This window comes from Pezoporus wallicus, unplaced genomic scaffold, assembly GCF_028554395.1.
Source record: "Pezoporus wallicus isolate ANWC-B61680 ecotype Strahan unplaced genomic scaffold, APGP_CSIRO_Pwel_v1 contig_4191, whole genome shotgun sequence".
Classification (NCBI taxonomy): domain Eukaryota; kingdom Metazoa; phylum Chordata; class Aves; order Psittaciformes; family Psittacidae; genus Pezoporus; species Pezoporus wallicus.
In genome coordinates this window covers 7282652-7303523 of record NW_026641383.1, presented here as the reverse complement: position 1 = coordinate 7303523, position 20872 = coordinate 7282652, and the positions used below count along the sequence as shown (strand labels likewise).

General features: G+C 46.3%; 1 protein-coding gene and 1 long non-coding RNA gene across 2 annotated transcripts in view; one reads left to right on the top strand and one right to left on the bottom strand.

Moving 5' to 3' along the window:
• Nucleotides 1-5309: 5309 nt before the first annotated feature.
• LOC130606874 (uncharacterized) overlaps nt 5310-20872 on the top strand; it is a 50237-nt gene continuing 34674 nt past the window's right edge. The window contains exon 1 of the long non-coding RNA XR_008974093.1: nt 5310-5529. This is a non-coding gene — a long non-coding RNA (uncharacterized LOC130606874). The remainder of the gene's footprint in view (nt 5530-20872) is intronic.
• On the bottom strand, nt 7672-14668 carry LRRN4 (leucine rich repeat neuronal 4). The gene is made up of 5 exons (XM_057423466.1): nt 13962-14668; nt 12682-12886; nt 11126-11263; nt 9219-10012; nt 7672-9143 (listed from the first exon to the last, which is right to left on the bottom strand). Exons 1-5 carry the CDS (start codon nt 14644-14646, stop codon nt 8407-8409), a joined length of 2559 nt encoding a protein of 852 aa, XP_057279449.1. The 5' UTR covers nt 14647-14668; the 3' UTR covers nt 7672-8406.

The following is a 20872-nucleotide window of genomic DNA, read 5'->3' as shown; positions in this document are numbered from 1 at the left end:
TTCTTTTCGTAGAATCACAGAATGGTTTGAGTTGGAAATTGCCTTAACGTCATCCAGTTCCAACCCCCCTGCCATGGGCAGGGACACCTCACACTAACCCATGTCACCCAAGGCTCTGCCCAGCCTGGCCTTGAACACTGCCAGGGATGGAACATTCACAACTTCCCTGGGCACCCCATTCCAGTGCCTCACCACCCTCACAGTAAAGAACTTCTTCCTTATATCCAGTCTAAACTTCCCCTGTTTAAGTTTTAACCCATCACCCCTTGTCCTGTCACTACAGTCCCTGATGAAGAGTCCCTGTCCAGCATCCTTGTAGCCCCCTTCAGATACTGGAAGGCTGCTCTGAGGTCTCCACGCAGCCTTCTCTTCTCCAGGCTGAACAGCCCCAACTTTCTCAGCCTATCTGGATTTATGCATCATTGAATGTTAGATAACTGCTCTTTGTCAGAGACTTTATAGAGATAAGGTTTTGGAAGTGAATGGTCATTGCCTTTTTATATTCATTTTTTAACAGGCAGAGAAGAAAGCAGTTTTACACATAAAGGTAGGGATACATCCAGGTCATAGACAGGGGAAAGGTTTACTACCTTGACATGGCTTTATATCAGCTTCAAAATCATCAGAAACACATCCTCTCCAGATTTCTTGTAGGCCCCCTTTGGGTTTTGGAAGGCTGTTTTTCAGGATTTTTGGAGGAAATGGAAGTTTGATCTAATGCTGTGACAGTGACCTTGTTGCATGTAGCTCTGTTTGGCAAAACCCAGCCTCATTAGTGTTAAGAATCATTTGGAGTCTGTTCCATTGCTGGGTGGAGAGCCTGGGTTTTTACTTGGTATGGAACAAGCTGCTGAGCTAACTTTAGGACTGCTGTGGTTAGTGGCTACCTTCTTACTAATACTTTTGTGTGTCAGGGTTGCCTTTGTACAGCTGGGGGGCAGAGTTGGGGTTGAGGCTTCTGTAGGCGTTCATGCAATCAGGTTTGCACTGGATTTAAAAGGAGTCATCCGGCTGATATAAAGGTTGTTCTCATCCACTGTCACCTTCATCCTTGGTTAGAGTTTGGTTTGATTTTGGGTCATTGCAGGTTTGAAGGTGTCACTGGGTGGCAGCTGACCCAGAGCAGGCATTATGTTTTATTACTCATTTTGTGTCTGCTGTCTGTAATTGAGCTGAGCAGATATGTAAGGCTGTCAAACTGAGTTTTATTTAGGACTTTGACTGCCTCATTCCATGTGAAATAGAGATTATTTATTTCTTTTTACTACTGTGTATTTAGTGGCAGCCTTATGGTTAAGCTTATTCCTGCAATGTCCCATTGACCTGTGTGTCAGTTGTTCACATTGATCCAGGCAGGGGGTTGTGGAGAAACATTTCTTAGGTATTTGTAATTTGGTGCTGCTTATGGGAGTTACCTGAGATGGCTTAACATCAGTCAGACTTGCTGTTGAAGTTCAGCTTCGTGTTGAAGGTTGAGGTTTCAGACAGCAGACCCAAAGGAGCAAACATGTTGTTAAGTCATGTTCAGAATCAGCACTTCCACATTTGTTTCAAAGCTGAGTTTAGACTTGGAATTGCCTACGCATTATATTGTTTTTCTTGCCCTCTTACCATCATTTCTGGGTGTTGTGACCTTTTCCAGCATTCCCAAGGAGCAGTGAAACAATAACAAACCATACAGAAAACTCCCACACACGTGATGCTGGAGTTGTAATGGGGCTTTTTTTAGCTTAGTGTCTTGAAAAAATGAGATTTGTATGTTTAGTATCTGTCCTTCAAATAGGACTTGGACCTACAGCCAGTTCTGACTCAATGTGGTAAAAGCTCTGTGTTTTCTGCCTTTGTGTGAATAGGCAGCTGCACCGAGACGGGGGATATTGAGTTAAAGGCACAGTGAGGACAGAGTTGAGTCCTTCTGGGATGTTTGTCAATAGCACAGTGCTGCTGTGGCTTTCAAAGGTCTATTTTACTTAGGCAGAAGCAATGAACCACTGTCAGCATGGAACCTTTTTGACAGTCACTGCTGTACACAGTGCTTGTGATTCTGGGTGGATCATGGCACCTCTCTGTCTCTTGGTTTTCCTTCCCCAGCTCTTTCCAGTTTGGAGCAGTCAGATGATAAAACTTTTTTGCCTGCAGTTTGTGCGGCATCTTGTCAAATGGTGTCCTAATACCAAGTGATCCTTGCCAGTTCTGATGCGATATCAGCAACTTGAGCAACCTTCACAGCACAAATATCATCAGTAGACACCTAAACACGTAATTAGGACAGAATGGGGCTTCTGGCAATATTTGCATCTATGAAAATGCCTCGGATGTGTATCTTTACTACTTACTGCACTTGGTTGGACACGAGCATTAGTCTCATGTGTCTTCCTCTTTTTTCCTGGAGATATCCTGCCCAGTGTTCTCAAGGCAGCAGTGATGACAGCATGAGGACTGATTGCCAAAGAGAGGGTGACATCATTTCACCTAATGGCCTTATCTCAGTTATTAAGTACCATTACTTAATCATGCTCTGATAACAGCAAGTAGCCTCTAAACATTTAATAAACGCAATATTCCTGCCTTCCCAGCACAGAACATGCTGCACAGCAAGTAAATGTTAGTTTTTCAGAGGAGAAGAAAGCCTCTACCTAGTGCTGAGTGCGTGATTGTTTTTATTTTTCTCTTCTATCTGGAGTTTCATCCCGGAATTTATCGCTCTTGACGTCTGAGCTGTGCTTAGAGCTCAGCAGGAGCTGCTAGCCTGTGCCCGCCTGCATGGCAGAGATGGCTGCATCGCTGCTTCCACCTTCTGGACGACACAGTGAACGATCCTGGGCTTTGTAGTTTTTCTTGGGATTCTTTTGCTTGATTTCTTTTGATTTTTCTTTGGTTCTCTCCTACTTTGGGTGTACCAATGGTCTAGGAATAGTAAAGATAGGGAGGTTTTTGTCCCTTTTCTCACACTCCCTCCATTTCTTGTTGGTATTTTCTGAGGGTTTTTTTCTCCCTTACGTTTCTTAAAAATATATGTCTATGATCTTAGAGCCATGCTAAACAGTGGAAAAGGCTGCTCACCTTTCAACAAAGGATCTAGCAAAAATGAAGACGTACACTGTAGCAGTATGTCAGGAAAGACAGAGTGCCATACAAGTATTAAGTTCTTACATCTACTTGTAGGTAATGTCATTCAGCGCTGAAGTGTGAGGATTAAGTAGCGGCACAAAAAAAACAGTGCTGCACTGTGGTTTGGAAGTGAATAAAAATACTCTCTTTACAGTGGTTGTGTTCTGCTAAGACAGTAGGGTAACCATTGCTAATCCTGTGAAGGGTTTCTTATAAGGGATTCCTATGAATTCAGACCTTTTCTTTTTGAAGAACTGTACTTTAAAGGTACCTACACTGTCAAAATACCTTTAAAAATGTGTTGTGGCATGGGAAATGTCAGCTTGAAATGAGAGGTGGTCAACTCTAGCAGTAAAAGGAGATTGTTTATTTCATGCTTTCTTAGAAGCCCCTGACTCTTCAGAGGCGCTATAGTTACAGGGGCATGCAAAACCCTACCTTTTGCATACGGGCAGATCAATTATATGTATCCATGGGTCCAGAGCACTGATCTGCTCATGTACCCAATAATCAGATGCCATAGAGATGCTACATCTGGGTAGCGATACTGCCTGGGTACTGGGGAATGGCACAGAGCGTGGTCCATTTGTCTGCCCAGGGCTGTACAAGTTGCCACTGTGCCCTTGAGCTACAAAATCCATGAGCATCAGTTGAATCATCAGAATCAGACAAGAGTTGCTTAGAAGATCCCCACTGAATTACTATAATAATAATACGATGTAATACTACACAGTGATATGAGCAAAATGAAATTCAAGATATCAGGTAGTATAAACATACTTACCTGTTCCTGATCTTTATCCAGGCTGAATCAAACCCCCAACAAATCCTTGCTTTTTTTTTTCTTTCCTGTAAGTGCAGTGAATGTGGTCTGATCTTTGCTTCCAAAATCCACATATTTAAAACCTTATTGCACTTGTAGAGTGATTTACCAGGTCTGGTTTTCCCAGACAGTAATCCTCTCCTTGCTCTTAAGAAGAAATGCACATTTTTCTATAGCAGTGACAAGTTGGCAGAGAAACTCCTGGTTATAAGGCTACAAAAACGAATTAAGAGACAAGGACAGATAAGCTGCTGAGTTACAATCTAAGGGACTGGAACTGTTGCTACCGTTAGAACTTCTGCTTTGTTTCCATTCAGAGGTTAGTAGGTGAGGATACACAGACGAACAGAGGCGAGCACATGGGCAGTGTAAGTGAGCTTTGGTCTGTAGGGTGCAGGCTTAAGTTCTTTGGGGGAAAAGCCGAGTGTGATGCACCTGAGGAGATGATTCCTCCTTCTCCCTCTAGGTGACAGCAGAACACCAGCCTCTCCTTGTAGGGGATTGTTCTCTGAACATATTTCACCATAATATTGTTATTTGTTGCCCTGCTTGACTACTTTTTAAAGAGATTGGAATTACTGTTGTAGTATATTGCCCTGCTTCGGAACAAACTCTGCATACTTTGGAGAGCTGATAAAAAGCAAAAGCACCAGGAGTTTAAACATGTTCTTTTATGAGTATCTGTTTCCACAAACACGGAACGTGTTCACACCTGTGATAAATATCTCTGTCTTTCACAGGTAAAGTGGGAATCCGATGCGACTTGGCAAGCAAGACCCTGAACCCTCAGAGGCTTCCTTGTTTCCAACACCACATGAATGCCTTTTTCTGGAGATCACTGCAAAGGAGTACGTCTGTGCCTGTGCAGTGCTTGCTATGTGAGCATGGAGGTTTGGTTTTTGCATCCCTGCACAAAGAGGCTGCTAAAGCCAGTGGTATGATGTGAGCTCCCTGCCTTGGGCTGCATTGTCTCCCAGCTGGTCCATTCAATGCCCCTCACGCCTCTGGCCAGGGACCACTCTCAAAAGCATGGTCCCTCCTGGTACTGAGGTGGGTCAGGCTGAAGCACCTCATCCTGCTGCTCTGGGCACCCACCCGCTTCTGCTGCCCAGGACAGGGCTCTTGATAACTGATTCTCCAAATGGCATTTGTTGCATTGAAGACAAGGTGGTCCTTCTCTGTATCCTCACACCCAGCAAGTCATTTGTCTGTGTGGGTTCTGGCCATTTTTTTTTTCTGTATGGAGGCCTTTCCAGGGATCAGCTCCTTTTCCCAGAGTGTTTCCACTGGGAGACTCCGTGAGACTCAGTGACTGATTTAGAGACAGAGCAAGCATGCACTTCCACCATGGCACCCAGGAGAGAGGGACCCACATGCCCCATTGGCTATTTTGGACTTCCTTTGCTTGAACTTGGTTCTGTACAAAGAAGAAAGACCTTGACAAGTGAATGGAGAAGGTTCTTCAGAATGCAGGTAATTTCTTCTTGGGAAGAAAAGCCAGGTTAAAAATTACACACCTCTTCAAAAACTAGATTTAAATGCTCTCTGCATTTCCTCTTCTCATGGAGAAACAGGACAAGTTGAACTGTGAAACAGTGAGTAGATTACTAGTTATATTTTGGTTTGAATGGGTTGGCTTTTGCTAGCTTTTAAAATCATTTCAGAGCTGTTTGGGTACCCCAGCCATGCTGCCAAAGGTTTGTGTCTTTGGACGTACGACAGGATTGGCTGTTCAGTGCGAACAGGAAAAGGGGGAGGAAGCACCAGGCGGAGCAAAGCTGGGGCGGTTTCAAACACGGCTTTAAGAGTGGGTGGGAAAGTTTCCGTTTGGCTCCCTGGTTGCTTACTCACTGCCCCAGTCCCAAACAGCACTATGGTAGCCGGCTTGTGTCCATCCACAGTAATGAAGATACAGGAAACCTCCAAACTGGTTATTACTTGTGTTCTGAGGTTAGGGAATGGGGGTGGCATTAACTTTCTTCTGCAGTTATATTTGGATTATGTAGAAGCCAGCAAATAGGCTTCAAGATAACCTTACCCTTTTGATTAAAACATTGCTTACTTTTTAGGGCTTACTTTCTAAATCAGTAGGAGCAGCTACAATAAAAAGTCCAGAGGGGAAAATGTGATGATTCAGTTTTTCTAGGAGTATACATTGGTTTTAAGAAGTAGCAACAGGCAGTGCTGTCAGAGAAAGGTTTTCTACTTGAATACTTGCTTTGAAAATACTGTGACTTACTCAAATGATTTGAATGACTGTCATTTTACCTGTTCTTGGGCTGCAGCAACTATTTACCAGACACACAAGTTCTGGGTGTAAATACAGGCTTTCTTATCCAAGCTGGAATGTTTGAAGTATGGCAGAATAAAGCCATTAGCTTCTGTAACTTGCGAGTTATATCCAAGTGCATATAGAATGTATTCAGGGAAGAGTGGTTGTAGCACAAATCACAGGAAAAGTGAAGTAAGAGAAGCACTGATTCAAATAGAGGGAGGAGAAGACAACAGAGTGAAGTTGGTCATTAGTTAAACGCACTCAGATTCACAAATCTCTTCTTTTGCTGTGCTTTGTTTCTGTTTCTGATAATACCAAAGACCCCAGTCAAGGTCTCTTAGACCTGTGTTGTACAAACACAAGGGAGTGTATGATTTTTGCCCTGATTTGGGGTGGTCCTTGCTCACTGCAAGTTAAGTTTGGCACCTGTGCCTGTTCACTAGACAGACTCTCCAGAAAATGCAGACCAGACATAAAGATGAGAAACGAAGACCAACCAAAGAAAGGTCTGAACTACCAGAATGTGAACATGATTTTCGGAGTGAAAGATGATGCTATCCTGGCTTCTCCATTGTGTGTTACCTCTGTTGTGAGTTTGAGTCAGCCAAGCTCAGCAGCTAGGGACAGACACACACAGGAATGTGCAATGAATGGTGGTGTCATTCCCAGCACTGGTGTAGGGTAAGGGACAAACCTGCATGAAAGGACTATGAGCTGTAGTGGTGAGGATGGCACAGGACACCTTATGCACATACAAAATGAAAGCTCTTGGGATATCAAATAACATGAATTTACCATAATTAAAGCATTACTTTATGCTCAAAGTCTGTTCCAAACCAGAAAATGTTTGAGTTAATTTCTCAGGTTAAACACTGTAGATGGTAAAACAACAGAAAGATCTAGGTCTTTAACAAAGAACCAGAGCTCAACTCTGTAGCTTTTATTTCCATCAATACTGGAAGTATTAAAAAACCCCAAATAAACAGAACAGAGACTCTTTTACACTGTACCTTCTGCACTCTGAAATCTCTGGGGGAGTTTATATCTTGTCTCTATACAGCAGTGTACAGCAGCAGAAACACACAGCCACTGGAACATAAACCTTTTGGTCTCTGAGTAGGAAGTATTTGATGGGGCAAACACCTCCCCTTACACAAACACCTTTGAATGTTAATGGCAAGCTCAAAGCTGCTGAAGAACTGGGATTCTCAGCATCTGATTTCTGTAGCAGAAGTTAGGACCCAAAAGTACATCTGAAAAATGTCTGTGTAACTGCTGTGAGTGGATGGGATTTCAGGTTTTTAGTCTCAGCAACACGCACATCAAATTGTTTCATTACTTGGCTCTTTGCCTCTGTAGGAGGTAAATCGTCAGCCTGCTAAATCTGTAGATAGGACTGAGCAATCATCCCTGCTTACAATCAATTCTGAATCAAATGCTAACATGGCCTCTTCCCTTCTGTGGGCTACTGCTGTACTGAAAACTCCTCACTGCCTGTAAGCTGGTGTTGTGGTAGCACTCGGGAGCCTCAGTTGTGGAAAACATCATACAAAGTCAGAACGAAACAATTATCCTGGTCCTAAGGATCCTGAACTGTCCTTTTATACAATTAATCTTCATGCTTCTCTCTCCTGAAGTGAAGCTGCACTGAGCAGTTGCTGGAGTTATTTAGTGGAGTTAGACTTGCACAGCACCTTGCCACTCAGCTCAGGGAGATCTTTCTCTCAGTCCTTCCAGTAATACTCTCTTTTTGGGCGATACCTTTATATGGACATTAGAAGAAACTGAAAGCCCAACTTCATTTATAAGTATAAAAGCAGAGTCCATCTTAGCTAGATGCACCTTGGTCATGGCTCTCAGCACTGTATCCATGAGGGAGACTGGAGGCAGACAGCTGGCAAAGCAGTCTCTGACTGTGTGAAACGCATGCTGATGAATTTGTAAGTGATCATACAGCTCTTCAAGGTGAGTGTCCAGGTTTGCTGCTGCTTAGCACGTGGCCAAGAGTCCAAAGACTTTCTTCTGTTTGACTACCGTCATTATTAGTTTTTGTGTGTTTTTCTGTCCCTTAGAAACATAAGGGCTATGAAGTCTGATGTTTCATAGTTTTGCTGAAGGACGTTTGGAGAGTCTCAGGCAAACATACCAAGGTGATAAGAGACAATGAGCTTGGAATGTGCAGAACAGTGACCCAGAGCTAATTACTGGTTTGTAGTTTTAAAGGATAATCAAATGCTGGGTTCTTATAAGAGACTAAGTGTGTACCATACTGCTCACTCTGAGGCTTTTTGCATGCCTTACACAGGCATACAGACAAAATAATTGTGGAAATGAGAAAGAGTCCACTTGCTGCAGACAGAGCAGCAAAGACAGACTTGTAGCTGGGCTTTGTTTTAAATCTAGTGCATGAATTATCTGGAATTCCCTGCACTGTTGTCTGGCTTGACCCTGCTTTGTTGGAAGCAGTCACACAAATGTGGTAAGTGGTGTATGGTAGTAGATTATACAGAGTGTGCTGCCTTGCTGTGGAATAAATATTGTCCAGAACGAGCTGTCTGTCCTCATTGCCTTGGGCATGAAACATCAGCTCATAGGTGTGAACAACTGAATTTGGGGCACACCAGCGTATCTGTGCAGAGCTGTCTGTGACTTCAGACACCTCTCTGAGCCTCGGTGCATCAGGAACCTCATCCTCCCTCGACATGCCAGGGCATAAACATCTGGATTCTCTCTGAAGTTCACTGCATGGCTTCTGAAGGTGCCTGCAAGGATTGTAGTCACAGGAGGTGTATGGCACTTGCACTGGGGTTTGTGTTGACTGTTCGTCGTAGTCATAGTCATCTACATAGTGTATCAGTGATCTGGTGGATGCAGGCTGTGAGCGAGTAGTGGTCCTTGTGGAGTTCAGCTGTGGGAGGCTTGTTTGTGCTGTACCTTTGGTGGATGCAGGCTGTGAGCGAACAGTGGTCCTTGTGGAGTTCAGCTGAGGGAGGCTTGTTTGTGCTGTACCTTCCTCAACATAAAGGGCAAAGGAGTTAAGATCAGTGGCATTGGGGCTTCCCATTGCTGTAGTAGAATAATCAGTAGTGGGCTGGTTGGATGTGCCTTCCTGGGGAAATGCTGAGGTGGTTGTTCTGAGCTCTATCTTTAGCTGGTCTGTTTCAGTTTGAATCGTGGAGCCATGATCTGAGGAGTGATCATAGAACAGTTTGAGAGAACCCGGGGAGGTGGTTACAGACACCAAGGAAGGAGAATTGCTCATGGGTTCAGAAACTGGCTCCTCCTTTTGGGTGCTGATGGATACCTCCTCCTTGTGGGTGCTCATGGATCTGGAAACTGCCTCCTCGTGGGTGCTCATGGATTCAGTAACTGCCTTCTCCTCATGGGTGTTTGTGGATTGGGAAACTGCCTCCTCCTTGTGGGTGCTCATGGTTTCAGTAACTGCCTCCTTCTCATGGGTGCTCGTGGATTTGGAAACTGCCTCCTCCTTGTGGGAGGAACTGTTGGCCTTTGTGAGCATCAGCTCAGTTGGGTTGGCTGCCGTTGTGCTCATTACATTCATCTGAATTAGGGAGCTGATATAAGCGTCTTGGGTTAGTTGAGCAGCATCTGTTGTTGTTACTACAGCAGTGGCATTGTAACTGGTGAGGCTGAAAGCATCATGTTCTGGAGAGGGTGTGTTTGAATCGGGCAGCGTAACGTTTCCCTCAGACTGGCATTTGTTGTAGAGCTCTAGCAGTGACAAAGATGTTGAAGGTCTGCCCCAGTCTTCCTGGGATATGTAGCAAAAAGTCTCCCAAGCCCTGCAGAGGGAACAAGGTAGAATAGACACGATCCACAAGTACATTACAAGCTCTTGTAAGGCATCTTAGATTGGAATTTGCAACCTGCTGTCCAAAACCAGTCTTTACACTAAAGAAGACCTGAAAGCTGGACCAGACCTAAGTTGTCATAACAGTAGTCCTGCGCTTGGCAGATGGCTTTCCACAGCACTGGGAGTTTAGCTGACTGGCTTTCTGTTTTTCTAAGGCGCAGGAATATCTTTTGCCTGAGAGAAAGCATCCTTTGGTGCAAGGACTGCAAACCTTAGCAAGAGTGATGGGGTCAAGGCAACTTGTCGTGAAGGGTCAGACTTTAATGCTTACACTAAGAGGGGAGTACACTCAGAGATGTAACAAGATCCTTAAGCCAGCTGGTTTAGGCAGCTGGAGCTGTGCTGACATGGGACGTGCTTTAAATGACTAACCTCTTTCTTTAAGCCTTTCAATGTCTGAGTAAGTTCTTTCTTTACTCAGACCTCCCATGTTTTTGAAGAGGATGCAACTGCTAAGCCCATCCTGGTGAGAAACAATCTACTTCCCTGCTCTCTCTGACAAACCTTCTTGGTGGCCTTTCAAATAGCAGAGACATCATACATATGCAAAGTACTCCTTTTAAGTACAGTTTATTGTAATTATTCTGTAAACCCCTAGGAGAGCATGGAAACAATAGGTGACAAGTGGTGCTATTTGCAAGGGTGTTTGTTGACTGCCTGTGCTGATGCAGGCTTTGGGAATACACGGAGGAAATGATGTGCTAAAGTTCTTGCAAAGTCTTTCAGTTCCAGCTCCCAGTCCTGGCCCACCAAGGCAGTTCATTTTTTATCTCTGGGTAACAGACTTCTTAAAGTAGAATGCAGGGCTAACAACACTTTATACTGTTCTAGCTGTGCCCATTGAATTTTGTCCACATTCAAGGATAATTCAGCCACACTTCGTCCCTGAAGGGGACTTCACTTTGCATTTCTACCACTTGTGGAAGGGAAAAAGAGAAGGAATTTGAGTAACTGATATGGTAGCGAATGTTTGGTCCCCAAATAAATGACATATTCAAGTTGTGTTTTAAGAGCATTACTTAAACTCCTTGAACTCACTTACTTTTGCAGCACAACTTTCTTGGGCTTGGAGAGCAGCCAGGAGAGCTGGCAGTCGCATATCAGAGGATTTCCATACAAGTTGATGATGATGTTACCCGAGGAATTGGTATTCCAAGGATTAAAGGAACTCAGGTTACAGCTACAAGATGACAAATGCAATAATTAGCAAACCTGAGACACCTTCCAAGCACTGCAGCGTGCTTAGTGTCCCAGCATGTGCAAGACAAAGCAATATTCCCAGTTCCCTTGAAAGCAGCCAGTTATCAACACCACTGTCCTGCACTGTAGTCCAGGCTAATACCTGCCCATCTCCAATTTGCACCGTGTACCTGCTGTGTGTTAACGCATAACAAAAGCATCCTAAGGGGTAACACCTTGGGAGATGGCAGCTGGAAGGGAAAGGACCTGGCATTTAGCAAGGGTCTTCTGTAAATCATGATCTCCCCTCTGCCATTAAGTCCCACATTCAGCTCCACTTTTTACTATACCATTTCTGCAGCTTCTTTCTCACTCTGCTTTTAATGGCTTTCTCTGTGCCAGTCATCCTCTGTCGTGTTAATTGGGTCTTTAATACTATAGACTCACACCTACTGAAGTCAAATGACTAATACAGGAAGACCTTGTTTACCTTTACTGTTAAACTGCGGAGTGATAATGTGACCTCCCTGCAGAGTGCTCAGAAGATGCTCTCTTTTGTCTGAGACTAACTGCTACTCCTTTGGTTTTTTTTAAGTTTGGGTCATGATTTTTAGCACTTGGAACTGGTGTTCCTGCAGCTATTGTAAAGTGCTGTGTAAATCCAGTGGGGGAAGGAATCCACTGGGTTTGTTGTTGTTTTTTTTTTTGCATAAATGGCCATATTTTCCTGAAACTGTGTTCCTAGACCACAGCCAACGCTCAAGTATTTGTATTCTGATACCCTTATAATCTGGGCCTGTATTACAGACATCTTTGGAGGTGCTCCAAATCTTTTCCTTTTTGCTGACTGTTCTGTGTACAGTTTATCTGCTCTTATTACCTCTAGGATAAGGACCCAACCATTGCTTTTACTGGTGCTGAACACGGAACTATATTAATCTCTCACACTAAAAGCAGGAGGGACAGGATTTTTGAATGCTTCCATGGTGCAGATTTCATCCAGCATTCATCCTTTGTAAGGCAACAAATCCTCAGTGACCTGCTTCTCCTCTGGTGAGACATTGCCATTGTAGATGTTGGAAGCATGGGCTGTATCACAAGTGGGTTACAGTGGATCTATGCTAATTTTAGCAGTGCTAGATGAATTCATCCGTTGGATGAAGAGTGGGAGCATGATGGATGTTATCTCAAGCAACCAGTAACTGTGCTATGAGTCTCATGCCACCTTTTTGAGCCGCATCAGCTCTTCTGCAGGTCTCCATCACAGGCTTTACATGCCATATCTGAGCATGGCATGCAAGCCCATACCTCCTTCCTAAATACCTGATCACAAGCAAACTGCATACAAATCAGCTCCCAGGCACCATGTGAGGCAAAGGCAATGTGATGTGAGGAAGAACAGAACAGAAAATAACTCACTTCTCAAACGAGAGCTGGCTCAGATGAGGAGCGTTGTCAAACATCTCTGTCTGCACAAAAGCCAGCAAGTGGGAGTCTTGACAGTTCAGCTCCTGGAGAGCAGGCATGGACTTGAAGAAGTCAGTATCGAGGCTTCTTAACTGTGACATCTTTGTCAGGTGAAGTGATCTGAGGTTGGGCAAGTCTCTGGTCCACTCTGGCTGAACTGAAGCAGAGAAAAGGTTTATACCTGTTGCCTAAACAGAACATGCCTGTGGCTTTCTGCCTAGAAAGAAGGGTTTGAATTCATAGAGATAAAACAATTGTCTCTGTGGTCTTCTGCAGCTCTTTGGGAAAGGAACAGAACAAACATCAGCACAGCAGTGTATAAACACCAGTGCAAACACGTTTTTGTAGTGTTACCCACAGGTCATGCTGTTGTAGAGCAGAGGAAAAGAAGGGAAGATAGAAGGGCAATAAAGCTGATAAGAGATATGGAACAGCTTTCCTGTTAGGTGAGATTAAATGAACAGGGATTTCTCAGCTCAGAAAGTGGTGGATGGGGGGAGATTAGGGAGGTCTATGCAGTCATGACTGGTGTGAGAAAGGCAAGTATCTTATTTGTCCTAGTACAGAAAAAAGAGCTGAGAGGCATGAAACTGAAAGAACTTTGTGTAGGTCTTACACAAAAGTCCCTTTCCATCCCACAACTGAGTTGTGTAACTCATTACCACAACAGGGATTAGGGAAATTCATGGCAGAACTTTGGTGGTATATCTGTTAAATGTGAGTTGGGGTGAAACCTCTGGCTTGAGGAGTCCCTAAAGTCCTGGCTATATGTCCCAGGCTGAAAGCAGCTGCGCAACGCATCTGACATCCGTCTGCCTCAGCACCTCAGTTATAAACTGAGGCTGGCAGGGAAGGCAGACAGAGACAAATCATGCTGTACATTGCTCAGGGCAGGGATTGTCTCACTGTGAGGAAGGATTTGGCTGGTTGCAGTTGACACAGAAAGCCTCTCTCTGTGCTACTTCAGTGCAGCGGTATAAAGCACAGTGTAACTGAGGGGAGAGACAAAGAAGGATTTCAGGAAAGAGTGATTAGTTTCCTCCTGTGTCCCAACTAATCTCAGGGCTGACAGTGGGATGACTGTCAGTAGCAGACAGTGGGATTAGGAGGGAGATGGGTGACTACACTGGGACAAGTAGTCCTGCTTCATGGTGTCTGGTCTGTGCAAGTCTAATGCTCCCCCCCCAGCCTGACCAAGCCCCATGCTTACAGTGGGAAGTCCAGAAACTTACTTTTCTCAAGAAAGGTCCTGCTCAGATCAAGCACGCTGATGTTTCCAGGCCTGTTTGTGGCCTCACTGGGAGATGTGCTGATGGCAAAAGCAGACTCTCTAATTCCTCTGCTGTCATCTTGGCCCAGCAGCGTTGCAGAGAGGTTGAGGAACTGTAGCTGAGGGTAACAGGAGAAAGCCAGAGGCTGGATTTCAATCAGTGGATTTCCAGCCAGGGACAACCACCTCAAGTTAGGCAGGGCAGAGCTGTGGCATGATGGCACAGATGACAGCTTGTTGAAGCTTAAATCCAGGGAAAGGAGGCTGCTGAGGGCTTCGGATCCCCATCTAACTGACCAGAGCTGGTTCTGCCGCAAGGAGAGGACACGCAGCCGTGGGAGGTTTGCTATCTCTGTGCCATTCATCTCTTCTAAGAGGTTGTTGCTGAGATCCAAGGTTTCCAGTACCTCTGGAAGGCAGGCAGGGAAAGCCGTGAGGCTGCTGTTGGTCAGCTGCAGGGTGATCCAGGTCCTGTTCTTGCGATCCTCACAGGGTATGCTGGTGAGATTAACGTTCTCCCAAGGGTCTTCGTGAGCCAGCTGGAAAAAGGGGGTGATGTCCCTGGATGCTGCAGGCTCTGCTCTGCTCACTGGGCTGGACACAGTGTTCCCCACCAGCAGAGAGAGGATGAGCAAGCGTGAAAACATCTTTCTCCTATGTGGCTTGCAATGAACTCTGTTTGGGTTTTGTTTCAGGAAGGAGAAAACAAAACATCACAAAACATCAGCATTATGAGCTAAATTAAAATCCCTCCAGGCAGTAACAAGCTATGTAAAAGTGAAGGCATTTGTTTAAGTCCTTTCCTACTGCATCCAGAGAGCGGATAAAGTGATAATTAGTATCTCTCCTGTAATTAAGCCAAAGTAATCATAGAACCTTTGGGGACAGGAGCATTGTGCAATTCTAAAAGTACCTACAGTTCTCCGTGCAGACAGCAACCAAATTGTTATCAGGTGTTTGGTTCTCACATCAGTACCCTCAGTACCAGCCTGGCACCCAGCACAGCAACAGGGTCAGAGGTGAACTCTGCAGCAGCACAGGGGTACTCCAGTGTAAAAATACCAGTTGGTGCTATACTGGACAAGCTGCAGGAGAGGGTATCACCATGTTATGGGACTTGACTTCTATGTATTATTATGTATTGCTCTCTACAGGGCAGTCATGCTGCAGTGTCCAGCCCACTGGGAAGAACTATCTAATGGGGTGATACCCAAGCAACAGGGCTGGGATCAGGTGAGTGTGGCAAGGGATTTTTTTTTCTGTATAAATCAAATGTGTGCATCCAAAGGCAGGGGAGGGTTGTCAGACAGTAAAGGACATGGGAGCTCCAGGTGGGCTGAGCTGCAATGGGGTGGGCAGGTAAAAAAAAAAGCCTTTTCTGTGTTAGGAAGGGCTTTCCTTCCCTTCACATCAAAACCCTGGGGCTTGTGTGGGCTCTGCCAGGGCAGTTCAGCCTTGTTCTGAGTGACACCAACGATGGGGACCCCAGCGGCACTTTGAGACTCGCCCTCCTCTGCTCCTGCAGCGCCCTGGAGCCTGTCTGCCGGGCGGTGGCAGGGCTGGGGCCCTGCTGCATGTGAGTGCCGCACACCATTCAATGCACCCCAACTGCTGAGGAAAGGATGTGCTGAAAATGCAGCTCCTGAACCACCTTTCAGTAGAAGTGCTTAGAAACTGAGAGCAGCCCCAAGGCCTGCGTACCAAGAAACATGTTATTGAGTGTTACATCTCCCTCTGTGCTCCCTCATCCCAACCCCACCCCACCAAATGTCTTTGTCATTCCGAAAAAGATTAAAAGCCCTAAATGACTTGTCCAAGGCTGCACAGGTTATCGAACCACAGCCCAGAACTAATGCTGCTCTTGCTGAGTCTTTGTGCTGCCAGGCATCATGATGATCATTCCTCATCCAGAAGTACATTACAGTGTAGGGATGTGACTGAAGTCCCATGTGCTACGAAATATCTCAGGCTTAATTCAAGCCTTAATAGCGACTTGCTGTTCCCTGTATGGTGCCAGGGCTTCCGCAGACCATCATCTGTTGCTGCCACCCCAGGTTTGAAGTAGGGACCAGGAAAATAGTTTATTTGACCAGCAAAAGCAGCATATTTTGGTTGCCTGTGTCCTTTTTGTCATGTGGAACAGTCCAAGAGCCAAGCAGCCTCAGGGCTTCCCAGTCACTGGAGCTGCTGGATTCCCTGCTCCCCAGCACATGGCAAGGAGAGGATGGGAGGATTTGGACTGTTAGATGCTGATCTTAGATTTAATCTGAGTCCCTGCCTCAAAACCGCATCCGCTTGCACATACCTGTCCCGAAGTCCCGGCGCCTCGTGCCTCCAACTGTGCGTGGCTCTGACTGCCCGGCCTTGGTTTTATGCACGGGGGTGACTCAGCCAGGAGCGTGAAATGCCTCTTGCCTGTTCCCAGCTTTCCCTGCTCGCGGCTCTGCCCACAAGCGCAGCCGAGGTTTGTTCCAGGCTCGCTCCCCCGCATCCAGCTTTTCCCCAGCCTGGAGAGGGGGTGGCTCCAGGCAGCTTTCCCGCTCCCTTGGCCCTAGCAGGAGGTGGGTGGGAGGGCTCTTATTTCCTAACACTCAGGCAGGGCTGCTCCCTCTTTGTCTAAGCAGAGAGGGGGAAAGGGAAAAGAGCAGTGTTTGTAGTCCCGACTCTCACGTCTGCCACTGACGGGGGAAGGGAGAGGACTTGCTGTTGTTTCTTTGCTGGCAGGTCGGGATGATGTCTGTGGCAAGGCTGTGTCTGCTGACATGGGCTTTGGTCGCTTTGTCTGGGCGCCAGTAAAAGGCTTCAAGTGTTTATAACTGTCTCTAAAACTCCTGCACTTGGGAGTAAGTCCTGGAAGTGTTCATGTGGGACAAACGACTGTTCTAAGGAGGCCCTTTGCGAAATGTCAGGAGCTGCTCCTGCAGAGAGGAATTCTCTTGGCTGATGGAGAGGGCCTGTGGCATCTCGTGCTGCATGTGATGGATTTGGGAGGCATCTCTCAGTCCTGCTGTGTGTGGGTTGTGTTCTCTCTCTGCATCTGCTGTACCACATGGCTTGGGAGAATTCCCTTCCTGCTACTTCTCTCATCCTTTGCTGGATAAGTAAGGCTGACAGTGTAAAACATCTCCCACCAAGGGACCTGCCCTGGGCTGGGTTTCTCAGCATTCCCATAATTCAAATAATAATTAGGCTGTTTGAGAGCTGTTTGTAAAGCCAGGAAGTAGGAATGGATGAACTGGAAGAGACAGCTCCAAAGTAAAAGCAAAAGGGTGATGGTTCAGTTGCTGCTGTAAGACAATTAAAACTACCAAGGAGAACAGTGATCAGTGTTTTCCATTCCTGAGGACAACAGACTAGATCCATGACATGAAGGCAATGAAGACCTGTATGCTTCAGTGCTCAAGTGCAGATAAAGGTCTTGTTTTCCCCAAAACCTTGAGCCTGCATGTACAGCCCTTATCTATTGACCATGTCATTCATTATCTGCGTGAGGAGAGAGCCTTGAAAAACACCAGAACATCCACAGAACAAGATAGGGTCTTTTAGTAGGACTCTCTGGAGCCATTGCGGTTCCCTGGGAGACTGGATGGGATGTACATATTGTTCCTGTGTGGAATGGCTCTGAGGCAAGACAAATAGTTTCCTAAACGAGGGGCTAATCCCACAGATTAATCCTGGTGGAGCAGCTCGCAGGCCTGCACTCGGGCCCTGCCCAGGAGCACGTGCACACTAACAGGTACCATCAGGGATCTGCACTCTGAGGCTCAAAGGGCAAACTGGAGCAGGTTACAAAAATCTGAGGAATTTGGTGTAATAGGAGGAAAGTCCAGCTCCAGCCGGGCTGCTGGAAGCTTTGCCTTCCCTCTGGCTTTCTTTGGGAAAGCTGGGAAGCAGGGAGGTGGCCTCACTCTGCCTTGGGCTAAGTACCCATTTTGTGTTTGCTGCCCTTAGCTCAGTGTTTACAGACAGTGACTGGTCATTGGTTATTTCAGTGTTTTTAATCTCTTAAAGAAGCTACTCCACGAAACCTGGTGAGCCAAACGCTGCCTTATTTCTAACATGTTCAACCCTGACTTCATTTGGGAGACTGAGACAAGCCTTGTAAGACTGGAAGAGCAGCCCAGCAAGTGGAGCACTCACTTCAGTGAGGGTGAAGGGAGGTGGAGCCTTTGCCCAGAGGCGCTTGTTTTCTGAGCGATACAGAGAACCTCTTGCAAGGAGCAGAGCATCCTTGGAAAAGGAACTTTTCATTTCCCACCTTTGTTTCTGCTTTTGGATACCCACTTTTTGAGGCAGGCGTTGTATTTTCCCTGCTCTTTGACTAGCTGCCAACTTTAATCATCTGGAATATTACTGCTGTGGTACTACATCCCAAACAGCTGCCCAGGTATTGGTGAAGATTCCCCAGGGCAGACAGCAGCCCTTTTCTCACCAGTTTCTCTGAAATCATCTGGTAGCAGCAGGCAGAGTTTTCCCTTTATGAGTCACTTTGGCCTGTTCTCATGTTACTGTCTTTCTTCAGGTTATTCTTCTCCTTTTTTCTCTGTTTCCAAGAGTTTCGGTGGCAACCTGGGGGAATGTTTAGTAAAGGCGGGCATTTTTGTCAGTCTTTTCACATGGATGATGCACAAAGAGCTGAAACAGATGCCCCCTCCCTGGGGCTGATTCAGTGCTGCACAAAACCTCTCTGCCTGCAGGAATGCTCGGGATGAGCCCTGCATTCCTTAGTGACACCGAGATAAGCAGAGCACAGCACGGGGAGAGCAGAAGGCGAGGATGGTACCAGGCTGTAAAGTTTAAGAGATGAATGTTTCCCACTGGCCAGGATCCAGGTGATGGTTAAGAATGAAAATATCCTGAAAAAAAAATCTGGAGAGTGGCTTTTAAGACCAGCAAAAGAAAAGTATTTTGCAGGTTGGTCCACAGAGCAAGCACAAGCAAGACATTTTCCTACAGAGAACAGGGAGAGAATGTGAAGAACAGGATTATTTAGCCTGAGGTTTCAGAAAACTATGGGGGGTGTGTGTGTGTTGTCTGCTGCGTAACACATGCTAAAGGCAGCAGTGAAATCCCTTATGGAATTTGATGTAAGCACAGACAGCAGCCATCTGACACAGGTAGGGTTTTACCCTGACCTGACTTTGGTGTAGTTAAGCACCACGTACAGAACAGGGTTGCAGTTAACGTGTAAGTTTCCTAAAGGTCTGTGTTTTGATCTAAACAACATTCCGCTCCAGGACTTCATCTCTGCATTGCGAAATTTGAGGGCAGACAACCTTGCCCTGCTTTCACTCTGTGGAAAACATCTCCCAAATCTGGCACCCTGTGATTAATAACTGGGATGCTACAGACCTCTGAGCCTGCAGTCTTTAGTGCTGCGTATAAATCAGGTGGTACAAGCGAGAGCCAAGTCTAATCAGGTTAAAGGTGGGTGTGGAACCCTGTGTGCGTGAAAGGGAATGTCTGGAGTCTGGCTGGGACACGCTTGGTGATGTGGGGTGGGATGGAAGGTGGCTTGATGCTGTGGCAGGCCCCAAGAGGGCTGGTGCAGGTGCCAGGCAGAGCAGGCTGCTGCAAGCCTCTTCTTGGGAGCTGCCCATGTATCCAGCCTGGAATTACAGAGGTACAGGTGTGCCTGGGTAGTGCCTTCCTGCTCCAACCTTACTAAGGCTGCTTGTAGGAAGCAGAACTACAGTCACACACAGCACTGAAACAGCTGCGTAAAAACAGATTCCTTTTCTAAGTGGTTCCTTGCCTATTGTGGAAAAACCTTCCAAGGCGAGCGGAGCACAGAGAAATTATAGAATCATAGGAAAGGACCTTAAGATCATCCAGTTCCAACCCCCCCTGCCATGGGCTGGGACATCTCACACTAAACCATGTCACCCAAGGCTCTGTCCAACCTGGCCTTGAGCACTGCCAGGGATGGAGCATTTACCACTTCTTTGGGCGGCCTGTTGCAGTGCCTCACCACCCTCACAGTAAAGAACTCCTTCCTTATATCTAACCTGACCTTCCTCTGTTTCAGTTTGAACCCATCATCCCTTGTCCTATCTCTACAGTCCCTGATGAAGAGTCCCTCTCCATCATCCTTGTAGCCCCCTTCAGACACTGGAAGCTGCTCTGAGGTCTCCACGCACCTTCTCTTTTCCAGGCTGAACAGCTCCAACTTTCTCAGCCTATCTTCATACGAGAGGTGCTCCAGCCCCTGATCATCCTTGTGGCTTCCTCTGGACTTGCTCCAACAGCTCCATGTCCTCCATATTGAGGACAGCAGAACTGCACACAAATACTCCAAGATATGACACCAAGAACTGATACCTGGTGCTCTGAAGAAACAGAGAGAGAGGTCAGCAGCAAGGGATGGTTCCCATAAAGCTAAAATGACACAGGGTGAGGCTTACAGCCGGGCTGGATGAGTTGGCAGCAGTCTGTTCTTGAAAGGCAGTGACACATGCAGTCAGACCGAGGGAGGGGCAGGAAAGAAACAGAAATATTGTATAGTTTCTCTGAAATCCCAGTGCAGACAACTTGGACCGTGAGGAGGCTCACGTAGGTGCTTAGCAGTAAAGCGAGCTGCATGCTCTGCTAATAACTACAGCCAACGTTCCTGTATCTCTGCAGTCATGGTTCAGATCCTGTAGACAGCAGGTGGCAACTACAGGGCTTCCGTGCAAGAGCTGTGTGACAACCTCTGCTCCGAGAGTGGCAAGCATGGAGCTGTGCTTCCCACCCATTCACGAGAATCTGTCCTTGCCAAATGAGGACTGTAATGCAGGGCATGTTCACGGTCCTGGCTGCAAAATCAAAGAGGAGCTGAGCCTGGGATAAGGCTGTGGAAGAAAAGCTGGCACTGTGTGTTGAGCTCTGCCA

Coding starts and splice junctions, on each gene's coding strand:
- LRRN4 (XM_057423466.1), bottom strand. CDS start 14,646: ATGTTTTCACGCTTGCTCATCCTCTCTCTGCTGGTGGGGAACACTGTG. Junction 12,887..13,961: donor CAGGACCTTTCTTGAGAAAA/GTAAGTTTCTGG, acceptor TCTCTGCTTCAG/TTCAGCCAGAGTGGACCAGA. Junction 11,264..12,681: donor AGCCAGCTCTCGTTTGAGAA/GTGAGTTATTTT, acceptor GTCATCTTGTAG/CTGTAACCTGAGTTCCTTTA.